General features: G+C 34.9%; 2 protein-coding genes across 2 annotated transcripts; one reads left to right on the forward strand and one right to left on the reverse strand.

Annotated features, from left to right (window-relative positions):
- Positions 1–393: 393 nt before the first annotated feature.
- LOC117415294 (centrosomal protein of 41 kDa-like) lies at positions 394–9,621 on the forward strand. The gene is made up of 11 exons (XM_034025439.3): positions 394–500; positions 1,832–1,895; positions 2,620–2,667; positions 3,583–3,644; positions 3,952–4,021; positions 4,301–4,463; positions 4,774–4,943; positions 6,883–6,950; positions 7,370–7,484; positions 7,767–7,982; positions 8,060–9,621. Exons 1-11 carry the CDS (start codon positions 468–470, stop codon positions 8,185–8,187), a joined length of 1,137 nt encoding a protein of 378 aa, XP_033881330.3. The 5' UTR covers positions 394–467; the 3' UTR covers positions 8,188–9,621.
- Positions 9,622–13,096: 3,475 nt separating this feature from the next.
- LOC117415967 (carboxypeptidase A1-like) lies at positions 13,097–19,625 on the reverse strand. Its single transcript, XM_034026949.3, has 11 exons — positions 19,537–19,625; positions 17,134–17,215; positions 16,877–17,011; positions 16,517–16,621; positions 16,041–16,142; positions 15,806–15,907; positions 14,928–15,038; positions 14,479–14,569; positions 14,134–14,333; positions 13,726–13,810; positions 13,097–13,428 (listed from the first exon to the last, which is right to left on the reverse strand). The coding sequence occupies exons 1-11, from the start codon at positions 19,599–19,601 to the stop codon at positions 13,241–13,243; spliced, it is 1,266 nt and encodes a 421-aa protein (XP_033882840.1). The 5' UTR covers positions 19,602–19,625; the 3' UTR covers positions 13,097–13,240.
- Between the last annotated feature and the right edge of the window lie 879 nt (positions 19,626–20,504).

Below are 20,504 nucleotides of genomic sequence, written 5' to 3' on the forward strand. Positions count from 1 at the left end.
TAAATGCTACAATGGTTCGCGGTTCATGAGCAACTGGGTATACATGTGTCAGGCACATACAGAACATGTCCGATTCTCAATGTTTCTTGTTTCAAACGTTTATTACATAGCAAAACAGTTTTGGGAGACTTGTATTGCATAACATAGTTTTGACTGTTGCAAACGATGTGTTGATTACATTTGCTAAGAAATAAATAATAATAATAATAATTTGCACATCGAATCACCAAATCGCTGAAATAGGGAACCTATATACAGTATTTTAAAAATTGTAAAACTTCGAAGGCGGGATGTGGGGAGGGAGTCGAGAGATCAGCGTCGATGCTACCTAGCAACAATTCCTAAATGTGTAAACAGAGACCTCGTAAAAAGGTTCCCTGTGATTGGCTAACATAAGGTTCCATTCAATCAGGGAAAGGGTTGTTAAACCGTTCTGAAGGTTTTGTGCTTGTGTTCAGTTTGAAAAGATGTCGGCTAAAAGAGGTTTCGGTAATACAGAGGTAATAATAAGACAATTTAATATGTGTTTATTTATTGAATATATTGAATCTAGTATTTGATATTTTTTGAGATTTATAAACGCACAAAAATTCAAAATAGAATGGAATATTTTCTACGCTGCTGAAAAAAATGCAGTCATACAGGCATTGGTAAAGCACACAGGCTTATTCAAAGCTTTGCCTTTGTCTTAAATTATTTATTTATGTATCTATTTAGTTCTTTTTAAATGCCTGAAATAAAACGTTTGAGATATACCTACCGTAAACTGTGTCTGCTTTCGGGATGGGTGGTCTATTGATGACAGTCTTGGACTGAGCTATGTCATCAGTACACATAACTACGCAGGGTAGCATTTTAGCAAGACACTGTCTGTCTCTAAATATAATTTGAACATTTCACTGAATGCTGTGTGAACCTACGACAACATATACATGGACTAAACCAACATACTGTTACTACTGTATGTATTAGTTACTAGTTCGACACTATACTGAGCTGTAGCGCTTGGTGATGTGCGCCTGGGGCTGTAGTATGAGAAAGTTGGTGCGTGTAAAACATTGTTGAAAAAAAAGATGGTCTTGTATCCATCCCTGTATTTTCAGTATGTAGACTGTTACTGAAGAGGGCTGTTTTTAATCAGTTTAAAGTGTTTAATTTTTAGGGGTGTTAATAATGTAGTTTAAACGTTATCCAAAGATTAAACGTTTAGAATTGTCTAAACATGTAAAATACTAGAAATATGGTTGTGAAACATAATGGTATCAGTGTACAGTAGCCCATATTATTCAGGAGGCTGTGTGGTCCAGTGGTTAAAGAAAGGGGCTTATAACGAGGAGGTCCCCGGTTCAAATCCCACCTCAGCCACTGACTCATTGTGTGACCCTGATCAACTCACTTAACCTCCTTGTGCTCCGTCTTTCGGGTGAGACGTAATTGTAAGTGACTCTGCTGCAGCTGATGCATAGTTCACACACCCTAGTCTCTGTAAGTCGCCTTGGATAAAGGCGTCTGCTAAATAAACAAATAATAATAATAAATGTACAGTGCAAGGTTATTCAATTAATATTCTGTATTTATAAATTTCATATTGTACTCCATGTAAACATTTGTCTTGTACACATTTAGCCAATACACATATTGTAGTCATTATAGTGCTTCTTGTTAATTTGGATATCATTTGGGGAAAATAAACAAAATCAAAAAATTTCTTGCCAAACTAAATATCCATTTTCCTCAATCATTTGTGAATTGTCAACCATAAACAATTTCATGTAATTTGTGTTTTTTATCATTATTATTATTATTATTATTATTATTATTATTTTTGCAGTACTTAAAAAAGAAAGTTCCACAGAACCCAAAATACCAGCATGTAAAAACAAGGCTTGATACAGGTAATTCAACATCTGTTCTGTCTGTCTGTCTGTCTGTCTCTCTATCTATCTCTCTATCTAGTGAAATGTATACCTTTGTGTGGGCCTAACATGGAATTGCATTTACTTTACGTACGGAAATTCTATGTTGCAGTTTCTAAGGATCTAATTTCAGTTACTATACTAGGTTAAACAAAATGTAACTTGATACAATTTATTTATTTATTTGGAGAGTAGCTATTTAAAACGGTATGAACAAAGAAACGGACACCAGGGCTGTGACATACTCTGCACATTGCAAAAAAAATGTAAACTATGGGAAAACCACATATATTGCATTCTTATAAATGTAATTAATAATAGCAGTATTTTAATATGTTATATTTAAGCTTGCTACTATTCGATTTTTATTTTTTGCCAAATCGAAGATTAATAGCGCCATTTATTTTAGAAATAATTTACCGTTTTTTTTTCAATCTTTATTTTTCATTTCAAGCAGAGAATGGGTGAAATCGACCTTTATGCTTATCAACGTTTGTCCTATATAAATTTATTTCAGTCTAACTCATATTTTTGGGGAATTCTACGTTTAACGAGCTTTACTGATTAATATCGAAAAGTAGCAAGCTTAGTTATATTCTGTCTCTACTTTAGCCATTTGCAGCATTATTACATGCTTGTCATCACATGTATGCCAATATTTACAATATTGCTTAATAGTTTATTTTTATGGTATATTTATTAGGCAACAGCTTGAGCAAATACATGGAAAAGGTGGAAGAGATCAAAAAAAGTAAGTTCAACTTGTTTGTTGAATTACAGCAGTTTGAATTATTTATAATGGTTAGGTTAGTTTCTTACCAGTTTTGTAATGTAAAGTGCCTTAGTATCCTTTCAGTGGTTTGCATAATCGCTATAAATATTTTCCTTGTTTGGTGGACGTTAATTCAGGTTTTTTGGAACCACTCTGTGTCGTCTTCTTTCTTGTTTTGCAATTGCCCTTTCAAAACCAATAGAAGAACCCCAGTCATCTTGATATTAATGGACTGTGTACTGCTATACCTCAGAGACTGGTTACTTTGTATACAATTGATATTTGGTAACATGTTGTTCTGATTTCTCATGGATAAGAATCACTTATCCCTTTTTTAGAAGGGGATTGTGTCATTCCCTACAGTAATTTCTCTGTCTAGCTTGTAATAAGAGTGTTAAATGGACATATTTTTGTGCCAGTGACATTTTCATGTAAAGATCAGTAGAATACAAGAGGCTGGGCTTACTGTTGCCTCAAAGCAGGTATTAAAATACATCTGCAAGAGGTTAGCACACTTTAGAGAGAACTTTAGGGAGAAATCTTCTGAAGACAGTCCTTGTGGTTAATTAACAGAGACAATACGTTTTGTAAAAGTAATGTCAGCAAATCAGGAGGAATCACAAAACTCTGAGAACCAGGACCCAGGTAGGTGATGCTGCTGCAGATGAAATTTGTTTTCACATAAAGGTTAAAGAAGACCTAGTCTGTTCTGCCATGCTAGAAAATCATTTTAAAATATAGCGTGTTTTCATGGAATATCTAAACTGCCAATGGAGATGGCGAGTCTTGGTAAGATGTTTTGTTCTGTTTTTTTAAGACATGAAAATGCAATTTGATTATTAATCAAGTGATTATTAAATTAATAAGAATCTTGCTAAAATACATTTTCTTTAGATTACAGATATAAGAAAGATGAGCTGTTCAAAAGACTTAAAGTGACAACATTTGCTCAGTTGGTAAGTGTAAAATATATTGAGACCCTTTCAATTAAAATGTGTCAGAATACCAACTCTTTTTTTCATTGCTTTTCTGTAGAAATGTGTACGTCATGATAATTTGTCATGCTTATCATGACGTACACGTTTATCAGGACGTAATGGGATACTTTGTAACAACTTTAAGTTGCCCCTGATAAGGGCTTCTGCTAAGAAATGTAATCGTGTCTATGTATATTTCCTAATTGTTATTCCTACTTCTGGGGGTGGTCATTTTCTTGTGTGTGTGTATATGTGGAGAGGGAAACACATTTATTATTTCTTTCAGGTCATCCAGGTAGCTTCAGTATCAGATTTGAATGATGGTGAAAATAATGAGGAGTTATGTAGGCTAGATGGTAAGTTACTTTGTAATGGGCTATGTTATTTAATGTCTTAATTGTGTTTGAGTAATTTCAAGATCACCAACAGTTGTACAGAGATTGCAGCTTTTATTTTCTCAAACAGGGTGATTAGAAAGTAAGTTCACCACATCAACGCACCATAGCATTGATGTGGTTAAAAATGACAACAACAACATTACCATTATTGATTTGTTTCTTTGTGGTAATATTGTTTGACTTCAATTTTATTTTGTAGTTTTAATTAATGTTGTTCATTATTTTTGCTTACTGTAGACAACAATTCAGTGCTGTCTGGCACAGGTGCAGAACTGCTTTCAGAAAGAACCAATGGAAAGGGAGACCCTGAGGGGATACTGCAGACTACACCAGTGCAGTTTATTGATAACAGAAATGATTTGGGAGAAACTGAACTTTCACCAAGGTCAACACTTCAAAGGTAACAGTTACGAAAAGTGTGTTTTTTTTTTTTATCAAAATAAATCTACTGGATTATACTCAACATTATTGTTTTATTCAGTGAATTTGTTTGTCTAGGAGTCCAGGGTAATTTTTTTATGTTTCTGCACTTTGTGTATTCGGTTACATTTATTAGGTAATTTCTTATGGATTATAGACACATATAACCCAGTTCTATATAACATGCTATGCAAATAGCTATTGCTTCATATGTTCTTAACAATGCATTAACCAATATGACAACCAAAAACATATATTCTGTTCAAATTAATGTGTTTTTTTTTTTACAGTGTAATAAGTGGCGTTGGAGAGATGGATCTAGATAAGGCTTCACAGAAGAATGTAAACGGTACACCTGCTTCAAGCCCAAGGATCACAAACAAACCATACACTGACTGCCCATACTTGCTGCTAGATGTTAGGGACAGAGATGAGTATGAACAATGCCGTATTATTGGAGGTAAGAAATTCTAAAAAAAAAAAAAAAAAAATACTGACATTTTATAGATTTTAAGTTTGTTTTGTCAAAGTATACATTAAAGGTCCGTGTAACATTTATTGGTTAAATTGAAAAATGTGAATTTTGGTGAAAATTACCACCATGACTTTGTTTTTTGGTTTCTTAAAAAAAAAAAAAAGTCTGTCTTTTGAGATTACACACTTTATTTTTTTTTTTTTTAACTCCAGTTAAAAAAATGGAAAACGAAACAACGGTGTAACTTGAAAATACTTGCTATTTGTGTAATGAAAGGGTCATAGTCAGCCTGCACCATAATGGTGGGGGAGAACTGCAGACATGTGGCAAACAAAAAACAAATAAAATAAATGTACAATTTTTTTAAAGTTTTATTGTTATTTGTTTATTTAGCAGACGCCTTTATCCAAGGCGACTTACAGAGACTAGGGTGTGTGAACTATGCATCAGCTTACAATTACGTCTCACCTGAAAGACGGAGCACAAGGAGGTTAAGTGACTTGTTCTGGGTCACACAATGAGTCAGTGGCTGAGGTGGTATTTGAACCGGGGACCTCCTGGTTACAAGCCCTTTTCTTTAACCACTGGACCACACAGCCTCCTATCCTAGACTGTAACAATAACAATAGCCTGTTCTATTGTTATTATTATTTCAAGTATTCTTTTTTCGTTTATTATTTAAATATTTAAAAAGGTGCGCATATGCAAACACCTTACTGTACTATTCAGTACAGTATTCATTTTCCAGACGCAGAACCCACATTTACTTAAAGCACAACGATGCTGAAGTTGGCTTCTTATTCGGTCGAGTAACAGAGAGAAGTGAAAGGAGCCTGGACTTTTCTGACAATGTATTTGACTCCGTAAAGCATGCTGGTTTAAACAATGAGCGTGAGTGAATTAAGAGTTTTAGCTTGTCGATAGCTGATTGGAGCCTATGGTATGGAAAGTAAAAATATTTTTTGTTATACAGATATTTTCCCTTGCTCTGAAGTTCCCTTCCCTACACACACAACATGTCAAATGTTGGTTTTTTTTTTTTTTTTTTTTTTTTTTACAATGGTTTGTTTTATCCTGTATTTTAAGCCTGGTTAACTAACAGTACCTTTCCTAAATGCACTCAGCACTTTTTAAAAGTGCAATATTGCAGTTTGCACTGTGGCGTTGTGAAAAATCTTAATTATGATGGAAAGTCTAATTGACCACTTGTATATTTTAACAATGTGTTGCTACTTTTAGCCGTGCTGTCCAATAAAAACGTTCTCATTGCTTTTATGTGTATCTTTTTGACTGTGTGTGTTTTTTTTTGTTTTGTTTTGTTTTCTTCTTGGTGACATTGTTTCCCGTATTTTAATTCTGTATCCGAATAAAAAGAACCTCATCATGTATCTAATATTCTGTGCTTTATCGCACTGAACTGGCGTAGTCGCGCTACATATTAAAAATATAACCCTGTGTTTTGTAGCCCCTCTGACCGAGTGGGTGTTACATAAGGGCAGGAAGGCAGAGGTTTAAACCAGTTACTTATTCAATTTGTGCTATTGGTGAACTTGCTATCTGTGCCATGTTTGCCCGCTGTTTTTGTATCAAAATCAGTTTTGGGCCGGGATACATACACATGAGGGTCGTAGAGAGGTTCCCACTCTGTGAGAATCAACTTTGAAGTAAGTGGCCCAAAGCGATTTAACCACTGAAATACCCCAGTTACTTATTCAATTTGTGTTACATTTGCGTTATGCAAATAAGAAGCTGGTGAATAAGAAGCCAACTTCAGCATCTTGAAAACAAGCGTTACACGGACCATTATTTTCTTATTCATTTGTGTGTAATTTTATTATATATATATATATGTGTGTGTGTGTATATGTATATGATATATATTATACACAGGCATACTATATAATTTTTTGTTTTCCCCCAACAGCATACAATTACCCCATTGCAACACTGTCCCGGACGATGAACCCATACACAAAGGAAGTGCTGGAATATGTATCTTTTTACCAGTATTTATTTTCCTACGTACCAGTCTCCATATTTAGAGTTCATTTTTTTTGTTGATATATACACAACATAATAAAAGGTTTATAGATGTAAAGAAAATACATTCCTTAATTGTAGTACAGTAGAAGAGGAGACACTTAAGGTGATTTCAGGACAATGTGGGGCATTACCAGGATTCGCCAACCCCACAGTGCTGTAACATCACCTATCCCTGGGTCTTTCCTTAGGTAGTAAGACTTCACTGATCCCATAGGGTGGTCGGTGGTCGGGTTTACATTTACTTATAAATACTTTGCAGAGTTGAGCTCACTAACAAAGCAATTCTAAATAATAATATTGTGGCTGTTTGTTAAACCTACAAACAGGGAGACATGTGTTTTTTGTTTTTTCTTAACCCATGACTGCAGAAAAATGCTTCTGGCAAGATAATTATTCTTTATGATGAAGACGAGAGAGTTGCCAGCCAGGCCGCCACCACGATGTGTGAAAGAGGATTTGAGAATCTGTTCATGCTTTCAGGAGGTGAGCTTTAAGATCATTTTGCTTTTTTTATAGGCGGTTCACATGTTAATTCACATTAAATTGAAAGAAGAAAACATTTGTATTTATAAATGTGTAATGTAAAGCAGAGCAAGACTTGATAAGAAGTTAGCTTAGCTTTTTTAATTTGAACATTGAGATATTTAATTTGTTTTATTTAACTAGTTGCTTGAAAATGTTACATTTTTGTAATTAACAGAATGTCCATATCTTAATGTCTGTCCATTTCAATAGAATGTTTGTTTATTTTTGTATTTCTCTCAGGGTTAAAAGTGATAGCTCAGAAGTTCCCAGAAGGTTTGACAACTGGTTCATTCCCATCATCGTGCCCACAATCAGTTCCACCAACATCTGGTCGCAAACGCTCTACTCCCAGACCACCATCATACCCTGCTGAAAATAAGTGGCAATTTACTTCTGAAGATCTGAACAAAATACAGTTTTACTTGGAAGATATGCTAATTCCTACAAATACCAACAGTAAGAGGCATCAATAAATAATAAAATGTCAATACAGTGGATGTTTTTGCTCTTAACAGCATGTTTCTGTTTTTCAGGTCGTTTGAGTCGTCTTTCAGTGGGAAGTGCACAGTCAAAGGCATCTAGTGCAAGAAGCAGCTACACTCCATCTGCTGCCTGCTCAGACAGCGCCCGGACTCAAAGCAGCACTAGACATTGGAAATGACAAATGTTTTGACTAGAATAAATGTTACTGTGTCAGATGTCACCAGAATGTTATTTCAGCATCAGATGTATTCTTTAAATATAGTCGGATACCTACAGTATATGTTAAGATCCACACTTTTTAAAATTAGAACTTATTTTAATCCGAATATAAATACATCACATTATGGTAACATACGTAAACGGTGCCAGGTGACTGTAGGTGTGTGCCGTGCAGTATCTTGCAAGTTGTACATTTTATATGATCAATACATTTGCTGCTATGTATGCTGAAGTGGCCCACTTCACTCTCTAGATCACTTGGCACAATCAATGGTGATATATTATTAAATTAAGGAATGTGCATAACTAGTGTCATTTTTAGAGGAAAAACAAAATGACTGACCCAGAAGAAGCAAAACTTTATTTTTGCAAAACAAATACTGTACCTGAGCTACTGTAACTACAAAAAATTATTGTAGGGAAAAAACTTTGTTTCTAGAAAGGCATATGCAAACTTTAGAGAACCAAAACAAACCATTTGATGTCTTTGATCACTGTTTCATGAGATTTAGCAGCAATTAATTGATAACTGCTCTAATAAGTGCAAGTATTTTTGTGTGATATTGGTGTTCCCTGAGTACTGTATCTGGAATCCTAGTTAACTAATGGTGGAAAAAAAGTGATATGGTACATACTACCTTCAGATTTAATAGACATTTGTGGTTTGTATATCCACAGTATTAAAACATGTTTGAAAGGTAGGAATATAAATGATATTTTTATATGTATGTTGGCCAAGATTACATTTAAATAATTTCTTCGCAAACGGGACTGATACTGGTGTTTGTAGCAGTGGGAGGGAGTTCCTGTGAAGACTGGGGGCAGGCTTTCAAAACTCCTGGAAGCTCATTGTTCAGCTTCATATTCTGAATAATAAACTATCATGAATGCATACAATCTGATAGGAATTAAATAACAGTAGTTAGAAAAATCACTTCACAATATTTAAAATGACTGTCTATTTGAAGAGCTAATGGAACAAAAGTCAATCATTTTTTTTAACAGACTAAAGACAGTGTACATTGTGTCGATTTTAGTACTCTCACAACCAGTATTTTTACTTATTTGAAACTGCCTTCTGGTAATAACATCTTATTATAAATGTTACTAAATGCAGCACCAATCTTCATTTGCAGTTTAACTTCATTAGAATTAAGCTTCTATTTTAAATGCTTGTCTAAAATAAAAAACTTGGATCACTTGCCTTTTAATTTAGTTTTTTTAGTTATGAAATTGTCTTAACTTTTTCATGGCTATTCTGAAACATTACACCTAAATACATTGATGTTGTTTCCCAGTATGTTTAATGTTGCTGGTACATATTCTGGTTTATTGGGTGGGAAATGTTTCTATTGTTTAAAGTATTATGTAATATAATAAACATGTAGCGGTACACTGTGTACAATAGTCTTTCTTTTAAAAGGATTTGATGTTGTAGCTCTGCGAGTGTTATAGTTAGTAATCTTTGTTTTGTCAACAGATATATATATATATATATATATATATATATATATATATATATATATATATATAATCTCCATGTTTCCTGTTCACAAATGTGACTTTCTGCACTGATAATGATGTTGGGCTGGCTGGTATGAGCTATTTTTAACTGGCTGCTGGGAGAAGATTGTGTGCATAAAAGGTCCTGATACTGCAATAATCTGTCTTTTATAATGTTCATTCTAGTGAAGCTGGTTATTGTAATGGAATTTGTTTTTCTAGAAAAGTTTGATCTAGGAGGGATCAGAACCAAATGTAATCAATCTAACGGATGATTGCTACCCAATGAGTGCATTGGCCTTACTGTGTAGCCCAAGGCTGTCAATGCCTAACAACAAGGTGGAAATGAAACATGATGATATACAATCTAAAATGTGCTAAAATATATGCGATTGGGTTGTTTGTGAGGTTTTCTATTAAAGTGTATCATTGTTTTTCCTTTGTGTGACTAGTGGAATCCCTATCATTCGCTTTCATTGGGATTCCTGTGAATACCAGATGGTTACAATAAAGAAGTCACCAAATGACTGGTTTTGTTGGAAGAGATTGGGTGCAGCATAGACTTTTAAAATCCAAATCACATAATAGGTGTAATTAGAGAAAGTGTACTTTGCAATAACTCCCCCTCACTAGCATAACCACCTCTCCACTAAAAAAATCCCCTTTTACACTGTAGTGTATGCTTTATTATTGGTGAAAGCTGTGCATTTCCTAATACCTAATTGATTGGTAATACCGTTATTGTTCTTGTTCATCAGATGTGTCACCTGAGTTCTAGATCAACACTGCCATTGTTTCGACAATTAATATAGGGCACTTTGCACTAATGTTGTGAAAATCAGTTTGGGTATCTTTAGTGTATTTCAGCTGGGAAAAAATATTATGTAAAACAACAAAGTACAGAAGCGCATTAATTAGCGTCACAAAGAAAAAAAATATTGTGTTATTTCACAATAATTGCGTTATTACGAAATAGTTTTCATCCGTGATAAAGATGTCCTAGTAAAGTATAGCTGGATAGTGAGAAACTAAAGTATCTCTATTACAGTTTTTGAAAAGTCTTCACTAATATATAATATCGTTACTGCAGTAATTTAATACACATTTTCAGTATCACATAGGTGAGGCCAAGGGTTTTCAATTTTTGTGTGTTTAGAGACAAAAAAGTAGATACAGGGACCCCCTCCTTGCAACGGCAGAGTGTGGTTGTGGTGCGAAATAACGCAATAAAGATTTATTTTCTTTGTGGCGTTATTAATGAGCTTCCCAGCGCTCCAGATAAGATTTGGGGTCTGGGGGTAACCCTCTAATTTTACCACAGAGAGTAAACTGTATTCTCAATGGGGTAAAATGCAACATTACCTTGAAGTCGTGAGTAATCTCGATAAATACTGTACGCTCTTAATGGTAATGGGGTAGCCATTAAAAAAGAGCCTTCCATTTTAACTGCAATGTTGCATTGAACTGTACAACCACGCGTGTGTTCTACGCGATTAATTATCGGTTCAGCGCATTTTTTCAAGGCATCACACGGACTGCAAATGAATTACGCTATAGTTTAACAAAGTTATAAAACAGTTTGTTTAATATTATAAGCACCTTTTCTTAACACTTGACTTTGGCGATGATTCCAATTGGATTTGTAGCTGGATTGGGGTGTTTACCCTTCTCAACCTGTGTCGCGGCGAATTTTTCTTATTCTTACTGTGATTGGCTGCAAAGACAACAGTGCTAGGCAGGGATTGGATAATGTTTGTTGAGTTGTTTTTTTCTTGTGTACTATTCTGGGAGATGTAGTTGTTCGTGGAAAATTTAGGGGAGGCAGATAAGCTGTGCAGCAAAATTACTGTGTATTTTTAGGCACTGAATTTAAATTTAGTGCGTATTTCGGATTTTTTAATGCGTCAAAAAGCCAGGTACGCAGCTTATCTGAACCGCTGGAGCTTCCGAAAGAAAGGGTCTTTTTTATTGATTCAAACCAGGGGAAATTCTCAACAAACAAGTGCAGGCACTCGTATGCACAGCCCGGTGTAAACATTTAAAAAAATGGAGACAACTTGAGTGCCAATGAATAAATACTTACAACATGTGTACATATCGGTACACGATACATTTATGAATACAAAATAAGCCTTCAAAAATAACTGATCAATTATAACCAATTCACCATAAACAAGGAAGCTGAAAATACTGAAGCGTTGTATCCTCTGCATGTATCACTCAGTCATCTACTGTAATATAACACTTACGTTAAACCTTAAATGACAAGCATGCACGACTACTACTAATGATGTACTTGGCCATTTTAATCTCCATAATATTCTCTGAAATCATCCCCGTACTTTCCAGACCCTGGGCACTCACCTACAACAGGACCTGACCATGCGACAATAATAGCCGTGGATTAGAACATATATCCCTGTTTCTTTTATTTATTTTGTACTTATTACTTATCTTACAATGATATGTTTGGTGTGCTTCTCTGTTGTGTTTCTGTGTAGATAAATTACCATGATCTATTCCATAAAAAGATTTTCCAGGCAGAAACAGTATAAAAGTAGACTTTAAAAAAAATCCCTGGTATTATAGTTTCTGCACAATAAACAAAGTGGCAAACGACACATTTTCATAAAGTAATATCATTACTGTGGTTTACTTATGCATTTTTTAAAAATATATACACGTAACTGAAAACTCATGTTTAACTTAAATAAACTCTTGAAAATATTTTAGAAAAGGGGTCATTACAAAGAAAAAACACCTCACCGTTTTGGTTTTCGTTTATCAGTTCTATAACAGAAAATACTAGGATCACAACAAAACAAAACGTTGATCACTATGCTTAATATTTACCTTGCAAGTTGGGGCAGTGTTTGAAAAGCGTGAAGCACACATACATGTGTATCCTGATTCTAACTCGCCTACCAAAATCTGAAGCAACACTTTCTTGATTTGTGACTCATGCCAAAATGAAATCTGATCAGAATAAAAGCTCGGCCAATCAACATGCAGTGATTTATACTGACGTTAATTATGGCCAATAGCAGCTAACAGAAACAGAACCAGTATGCGGAAACAGAATGCAAGCAGCATGAACTGTGCTGAATGAAACAAAGCGCTTTTGAGAAACGTTGCGTTAGGAGACTGAGTGGATGGATTCCATCCATGTTGGATGAAAAGCAGATTAAATAAATCCCGGTACCCACCATCAAAATAACTCCCGGTACTGAGTACCGGCAAAATTTCACCTGTGATTCAAACTGTGTTATTTCGTTCCACCGCCTTTCAGATCTACTGAATAGACCTGAGTCTTCATATTTGGCAGCTGTAGTCTATGTATAAAAAGGAACCTGAAAAAATCTGTATGAGTTTTGCATGAGGAAATCATTTTATTGAAGTTTCTATTCAGGATATTCACAGATTATGTTTGTTACTTCACAGTCAACATTTGGCAATTAGGAATCTACTTAAGATAACAGTTTGTTCATGTAATAAAGTTTGATCTATATTTAGTATGGATTGTTATAGGTGTGCTCCATGATGGTCTTAATAGCCAGCCAGGTCTCCTGGGCGGTAGGAATGATTTGGTTGGCAGGCAGTATAAACCCATATCTACCAGTGTCACGCAGTTCAAAGGTGTAAGAGTACTTGATGCCCTGGTTATAGGTCCAGTCAATGGTGCCACCACTGGCTTGATCTAGTTGAGAGACAGTACAAAATAATAAGATGAGCATCAAAACTTGTATATCCTTTATGATATTTTTGGTTATGAATAAATACATTTATATTTAGAGAAAGTGCATTTACTGACTTTACATTCATATTAAGTATGTCACCCAGGCAGATAATCCATGAGTGTTTTAAGGTTTAATAGACAAAGTACATATAGAAATCATTAAGAAGTAAACACTACGATCCCGCTAGTCACTTTAATTACCCATTCAAATTATTAAAAAAAAATATATATATATATATAGATAATAGAAATACTTACAGATGGTGTTGATAATACTGCCGTATCTATAGCTGGTTCCATAAAGAGTCGACAAAGCATCAATAGCTTTTTTGGCAAGGTTGTCCTGTAAAGGTAAACGGATAATATTTGATGTTGTAGCTCCATGTTTTTTTTATAGTTACATATTATTTGGCATATAGAAGGTACAAAATGCATAATATAGGATTATCAAATATTGATGAGCTGATGCAAAACTAAATGCTATTGTCTTTGCTCAATTTATACATACAGTGGTGTCCGTGGGTTTGGTTTCAGATAATAGAAAACTTGTACAGTGAACCCGGTCTATATTGTATTTTATTTACTGATGTTCATAAGGGGGGTCAACACAATCATCCTTGGAGGGAATCACCAGCAGGATTAAAAGATCATATTTTATCACTCTACCAGTTCCTGCTGATCCGCAGCAGGGGTCTTTGTATATCCATAAGGATAAAGAAGCATCTGGGAGTAGCTGTGGATGGAGATGAAGGCCTTAAAGTTGCCATGGCTCTTCACAAAGTCAACAATGGATTTGACCTCCGATTCAGAATTGGCACGTGGTCCACGGTAGGTTTCAGAGCAGGGGTTACTGCTGGCACCAGCTCCTGGGATTTTCAAGCACAATTACTTATTAAGCATTCCCTTAAGGCTTTTTTGTTGCATAGATGATTCTTGGCCCATTAAAAATGTAGTGTTTGTCAGAGGCCATTTTCTCTATAGGATAATTTTATGATTAAAACAAAAACTTACCTCCAAATCCAGCATCCCAGTTCCTGTTTGGGTCAACTCCAACACAAGAGGATCCTGAATTGGTGGACCTGGTTTTACGCCACATGCGGTTCTAAGTTACAGCAAAAATGAACAATAGCAGATTTTAGTTTTGTTAATCTTTTATAATCTATTATGTCCTATCCTCATTAGAAAGTATTAGTAGCAACTATGTTTAAAATTTTGCAGAGAGAGTAGATCTTGTACTCAGAATGTCAGTGTCAAAACATTCCTTATAATCAGATTAAATGATACCAGCTTTTGTCTGTGTTTTTTTTGTTTGTTTAAATATAATGGCTTATAATTTGTAAATACTCAAACAATTTCTAAACATACATATCTGTTAAATATTATTCTATTCGTATAATCGTTTCATAATCACAGATAAAATGGACAGAAAAAGTGAAGTCTAAAAAGCTATTTTCACTTACTTTGGTGTGTGTGAAATAGAAGCCATCAGGATTGGTAACAATCTCAATGAAGATATCCATTTCATTTAGGATAGAGGTAATGAAGGCATCTTTTCCGTAGTCGGTTGCAATCTAGATAATACAAAGACATTATTACATCAAACTAACACAGTGTTATGGTCTCAGTAGAATTCACTTTGTAACTAGAAATGCATCAACTGGTGTGTCAGATTTTTACTAAAATTGTTCATTTTTAAACAAATATAAATCACAAATTTGATGTATTAATCTGATAGGAAAATATATCTCTTTAATGTACAGTATGTCTGTTTAGTGGAATGAAATCATATAATGTATTAAGCAACACGTGAAGCATGTCTGCAAGGAATGTGTGCTTTTAGCTGAAATGGTACTGGAACTTCTAAAACTACAAGGTGGTGTCCTGTAAGTTATGCATTATAGGCATTATTTCAGGTGTGAAATGTCTAAAAGCAAAGAAGAACAAATTCAGATCATTCTGATGTGAACGTATGCATAGAAATTGAGAGCCATGATTTTGAACACATTCTGTAAACATACTGCATACTTTAGCCATATGGCAGGAGTCGCTATACCTTGGATGAGCTCATGAGGTGAGGCACAAGGCAAGCCTGAGTGCTATCAATCACCCGAGAAGTGCCGATATCCCACAATGACACACACCTTGGATTACCATATTACAATTATACAATGGCTATGTCATAATTTACAATTAAAAACAACAAACAAAATTAAGGTTTAAAAGGTCATCATGCAGCTATTGAAATGAATAAGAGGATGATCCTTGCCATTGTATAATATATAATGAATTATTAAATGGTTACCTTCAGAAGTATTTAAACATAAAAGGGGAAAAGTACCTTTTTTGCCATCCAGATTCCGCTAGCCTGTGTGACCCACTCACGTGAGTGAATGCCGGTATCAATCCAGATGGCCGGGCGTTTGGTGCCTCCTGTGCTGAACTGAGAAAAATAAGAGCAATCTAATAATCCAGAAGAAACAAGCACATAACATTGTGGGTTTCAACAGTAAACTGATCAATATCTAATCTATCCAGTATTTAAAGCATGAATGATTGTACAGTACAGAGCATACCTTAAGGATGTAAATAGGGCGATTCTCAAAGGTGGAACCAATGTGAATTTTGCTGACCAGGTTAGACTGTTCGGAGACCAGCATGTCCATCCAGCTGTAGATCTGTTGTGAGCGAGGTTGAAATATAGTAAATGAACTGTTCAAGTCTTAATAGTTATTTTATTAATCAAAAACCTAACAATGTTACACAATTGAAACCTGTTGTACTTAAAGGTGTCAAAAATACTTCCATTGGCTCTCACTAGATGATAGCATCAAGCATCACGACTCCCTAGTGCATTCAGGGTGAGCTTGCCAGTGAGTATATGAGTTTTTAGTCTTGATTGGGTATCAATTAAGCTAGCATCAGTATATATGATTTTCAACATTACATTTAAAATCTAGGCAGAGTACATACATACCTCTGTTTTTAATTATTTATTTTTAAACCGAGACCTTCACGTAGGGGGTCATGTTATAAAATTACAAAATTGTACCTCATCCAGAGTGTGGTAGCTGGCATAGTTAAAGCTGTTTGTGTTTCTCATTTGTTCAGTGGAACGAGATCTGCTTATCTGAATCTTTTCTTCTTCCACTATTGACTGTGGAATAAAGGATGGCATGAATATCAGATTAATATAAACCATTCCAATAACCAACCCATTTTTATTCTCTTCTACTTTTTTATTTTTCATTTTGACTGTGGCAGAAAGATGCACACTAATTCTAATGGTTGAACTCAACACACAACATGCAAACAGACATGTCAGACTTCATAATATTCGGACAAACAAGTCAAGGTGCTTCTAAACAATGTTGCATGTTGGTTTGATAGGTGGATGTCATGTGAAACGTACCTGCAGATTCTCAATCATGATAGAATATTGGATATTGTTGGACTCCAGAAATACTTTGACGGCTTGAAGGCTGGCAAATGGAACATGAACATCAGTGGGAAAATCAGGATGTGTGGGACCCTTCCAAAAATCAAGCTAAGAAAGAAAGGTTATTGGTTTAATTTATTCCTTGGCATATTTGTTTATTTTTTTCTACAACGTGTATACTGTTTGGTTATGAAACCCTCCCAACAATACGTTCCTAAACAGTGCTGTACCTCTAAGTGCTCAAGCTCTTCAAGATCCTTCAACAGGGTAATCTGCTCCACATCCTTAGTCGCTATCCTCAGCACTTGATCCCTAGAATACATTTACAATAGTATTACACACACTGAAATGCAGACTTCCCTGATCATTTAAGGGCTGTATACTTCTTTAGAAGTTGAATTCTTATTTTACGTAAGACCTGAAAAGCAGATTGTAATAGCAGTTAACAGCTTCTCGGTCACAAGGGTTATATAAACAAAAAGAAACAACATCTCTGATATGCAGTAGATATCTGGTTTTATTTGGAATTTTAAGCAGTGTTGTCATTAAATAATTGTACACAGTTATTTTAAAAGCGAATAAGCTTTTAGTGCTTCAATAACAGGGTAGAGGTACCATAAATACTGCTATAATGGTTTCATATCTAGGGGTAGATTAAATCTAAAGCGAATGTGGGTTCTGAGAAGCTGCGAGAATTTCCAGGTTTCTCATACACAACATCAACTCAAACAATTCTTGAAATTTAAGGCGCCACAAAATGTGAGGAATAAATACCATAAAAGATCTTGACTTATTATTATTAAAGACTAAGGTATTGGAAAGGAGTTCAATTTATTTTGTTTATTTTGACTTTTGTTTTCCTTTGCATTAGGTATTTGTTGGAAATCTGGACGAAATGAGCTTTACTACTATTTGCCTGCTCAACAACCATTAAAGCAAAAGAAAAAACATGGTTTGACCACTGAGCTTAAATAACAGCTCTTCACAAAGAAAGCTGTAGTCAAAGGAATACTGCAGAAAAACCCTCTATTTCTGTTGATGCAGTGTGACAGACTTGATGCAATCAGGATTGTTTATTAGGGCAATGTCTAGTTTTGATCACTTCTCCTGAAACGATTGCACAGGTGCAGGAGGAGCATTGTTTTTCAGTCATGTTTCAGTAATAGGACCGTTCAAATGAGGTTGTGTGGTTTGATTATAGTGCTTGGATTCGGCATCCCGATCACTGCTCGCATCCAGTTCAAGACTCTTGTACTAGCCTACAGATGCCTTGACCAGACTGCACCCAGCTACCTCCAGACCCTCATCTCTCCCTACACCCCCACTCGACCTCTCCGCTCCGCCTGCACTAGAAGACTAGCTCTACCTCCGCTACGCTCCCCTGCCTCCAGAGCCCGCTCCTTCTCCACCCTTGCTCCGCAGTGGTGGAATGACCTTCCTACAGATGTCAGGACTGCCCAATCCCTGACCACATTCCGGCGCCTCCTTAAGACTCACCTCTTCAAAGAGCACCTGTAGAACTCCTCTGTTTGTATCCTGGGACACTATCACCCTTCATTTAAATGTGCCTTATTTTGCTCTTATCTGCCCCCTATTTTACTGCATTTAATCCTGTACTTCAGAATACTGTAATCTGCCAAGTGTTTAACCTGTAGTACTTTGTATTTAATCATATCCTGATGTAACTATCACTATTTAATCATATCCTGATGTAACTATCACTTTTATCTGCTGTATTATTGAATTGTGGTTTGTCACACTTGTACTTTGCTTGAACAAAAGTTATTGTATTTCTTGCTCTTATTGTATTACTTGTATTGTAGCACTTGAAATGTATTTGCTTACGATTGTAAGTCGCCCTGGATAAGGGCGTCTGCTAAGAAATAAATAATAATAAATAATAATAATAATAATTGGTGGTTGCTTGTAACATAAAAATACCATCAACATTTTTTAAAAATATTTTTATTGTTTGGCCAGCCAAAGTTTGTGCGAAAAAGGAATAATGTATAAACTATATACATTATAAATATACAGTGTATCTATACATTAATTCAATTATACATATATCTATAAAAACTAACAACTAATCTTGGCTTAATATGTTTAAATGAAATATTTTACATACAAAGCCTGCAAACTGTAGAATATGATACTCGCAGTGAATCAACAAGGGAGCATTTGTAAAACTTATTACAAGATTTGTGTATAGAGCAACCTGCCTAAGAGGCATTGCGTGGGACCAGAAAAGTGTACCGGATAATAACAGTGTACTGGTTTTAATCTACCCCTTACTACAAGACCTTGATAACACTATGCTAGTCTACACTCCATTTAACCTTAACCACAAGGATCAGTGTTGCAATAGACCACAACATTTTAAAAAATTAAAAACTACTGCTAGTATATTTGTGCTGTGTGAAAATATAAATGAGGTCTTAGAAATATAACCGCCAGGTCAGGGAAATAACTGCCAGCAGAGATCTCCGCTGTCCAATAAATAATTTTGTTAGGAAGGTGTACAATCCTGGGAAAATAAATACCATACTTAAAATAAGTAATATCAGAAATGGTAAGCTCTATTCATTAATCTTCATATTAAAGATACTGGCCATTGAAAGAAAATGACTTACCCCACAAAGATCTTCTGGCTGAAAACAGCCACCAAAAGAGCACTGAAAAAAATCACCCCCTTCATTGCTGGTGGAAGGTAGAAAAGTAACAACACAAGTATCCTTTTCCTTTTATACTGTCTCGTGCTAAGATGGTCTTGGTGTGTCCTTGTCCTATTGGCCCTTAAGGTTTCAATTTACTGAACTGTTGTTTGCAGATATCTCCCTGCTGTTCAGATTCCCAGAGAAATATTTCAAGTACTGATACACCTGCTGTTGGTTTTGAACCAGTTCAATAAATAATTTAACAGCTGCTGTGATGTTCCATAACCAGCAAATAAGAAGAACTTGAGTTTTTATACTTTTTATTTATACTTTTTTTCTTCACAGCATGCCAGTTCATTTTAATTACATCGTTGTATGTGAAAGATGTATGTCTTTATCTTTCACCAGGTCTACAAAGACAACCATATATATATATATATATATATATATATATATATATATATATATATATATATATATATATATATATATGCTGCACCTTGAGTGTCGAAGAGCAGCTTTGTGGTTGTTGACTAGAAATGGAACTGACATGAACTGACTGGCTATGAATTATAATTTATTTTTTATTTTTTATTTGTATTGATTAAGGTAGTTATAAAATGTAACAATAAAACGACAATGAGCTTGGGTAAGATTCTTCTTTACTGTATGTGCTAGTATTTGGGTATACCTGTCTGCACATGTGCATACAGTGGATGTAGGTCACTTTTTCATGTTACTGCTAGCTCTAAATTTGCATTTACAGGGGAAAGTTCCACTACAGTATATTGCACAATTTACAAACATCTGAATAATTTTTTTTTTTTTTAGGGTGGACAGGTGACACACCTGGCCTCTTTACCTATAAATGGTTCCAGAAACACAATACAGTAGCTTTAATCTGTTTATTTATGGCCTAAATGTAATATTTAATATTGTGTTTG

The sequence above is a fragment of the Acipenser ruthenus genome, chromosome 7 (genome assembly GCF_902713425.1).
Source record: "Acipenser ruthenus chromosome 7, fAciRut3.2 maternal haplotype, whole genome shotgun sequence".
Lineage (NCBI taxonomy): Eukaryota > Metazoa > Chordata > Actinopteri > Acipenseriformes > Acipenseridae > Acipenser > Acipenser ruthenus.

Excerpts from the sequence above, each read along its gene's own strand:
- LOC117415294 (XM_034025439.3), top strand. The coding sequence starts at position 468 with ATGTCGGCTAAAAGAGGTTTCGGTAATACAGAG. Across the intron at positions 1,896-2,619 it reads AAAAACAAGGCTTGATACAG|GCAACAGCTTGAGCAAATAC; the intron begins GTAATTCAACAT and ends TATATTTATTAG. Across the intron at positions 4,944-6,882 it reads ACAATGCCGTATTATTGGAG|CATACAATTACCCCATTGCA; the intron begins GTAAGAAATTCT and ends TTCCCCCAACAG.
- LOC117415967 (XM_034026949.3), bottom strand. The coding sequence starts at position 19,601 with ATGAAGGGGGTGATTTTTTTCAGTGCTCTTTTGGTGGCTGTTTTCAGC. Across the intron at positions 16,143-16,516 it reads GCTACCACACTCTGGATGAG|ATCTACAGCTGGATGGACAT; the intron begins GTACAATTTTGT and ends CGCTCACAACAG. Across the intron at positions 13,429-13,725 it reads CAGTATTATCAACACCATCT|ATCAAGCCAGTGGTGGCACC; the intron begins GTAAGTATTTCT and ends TCTCTCAACTAG.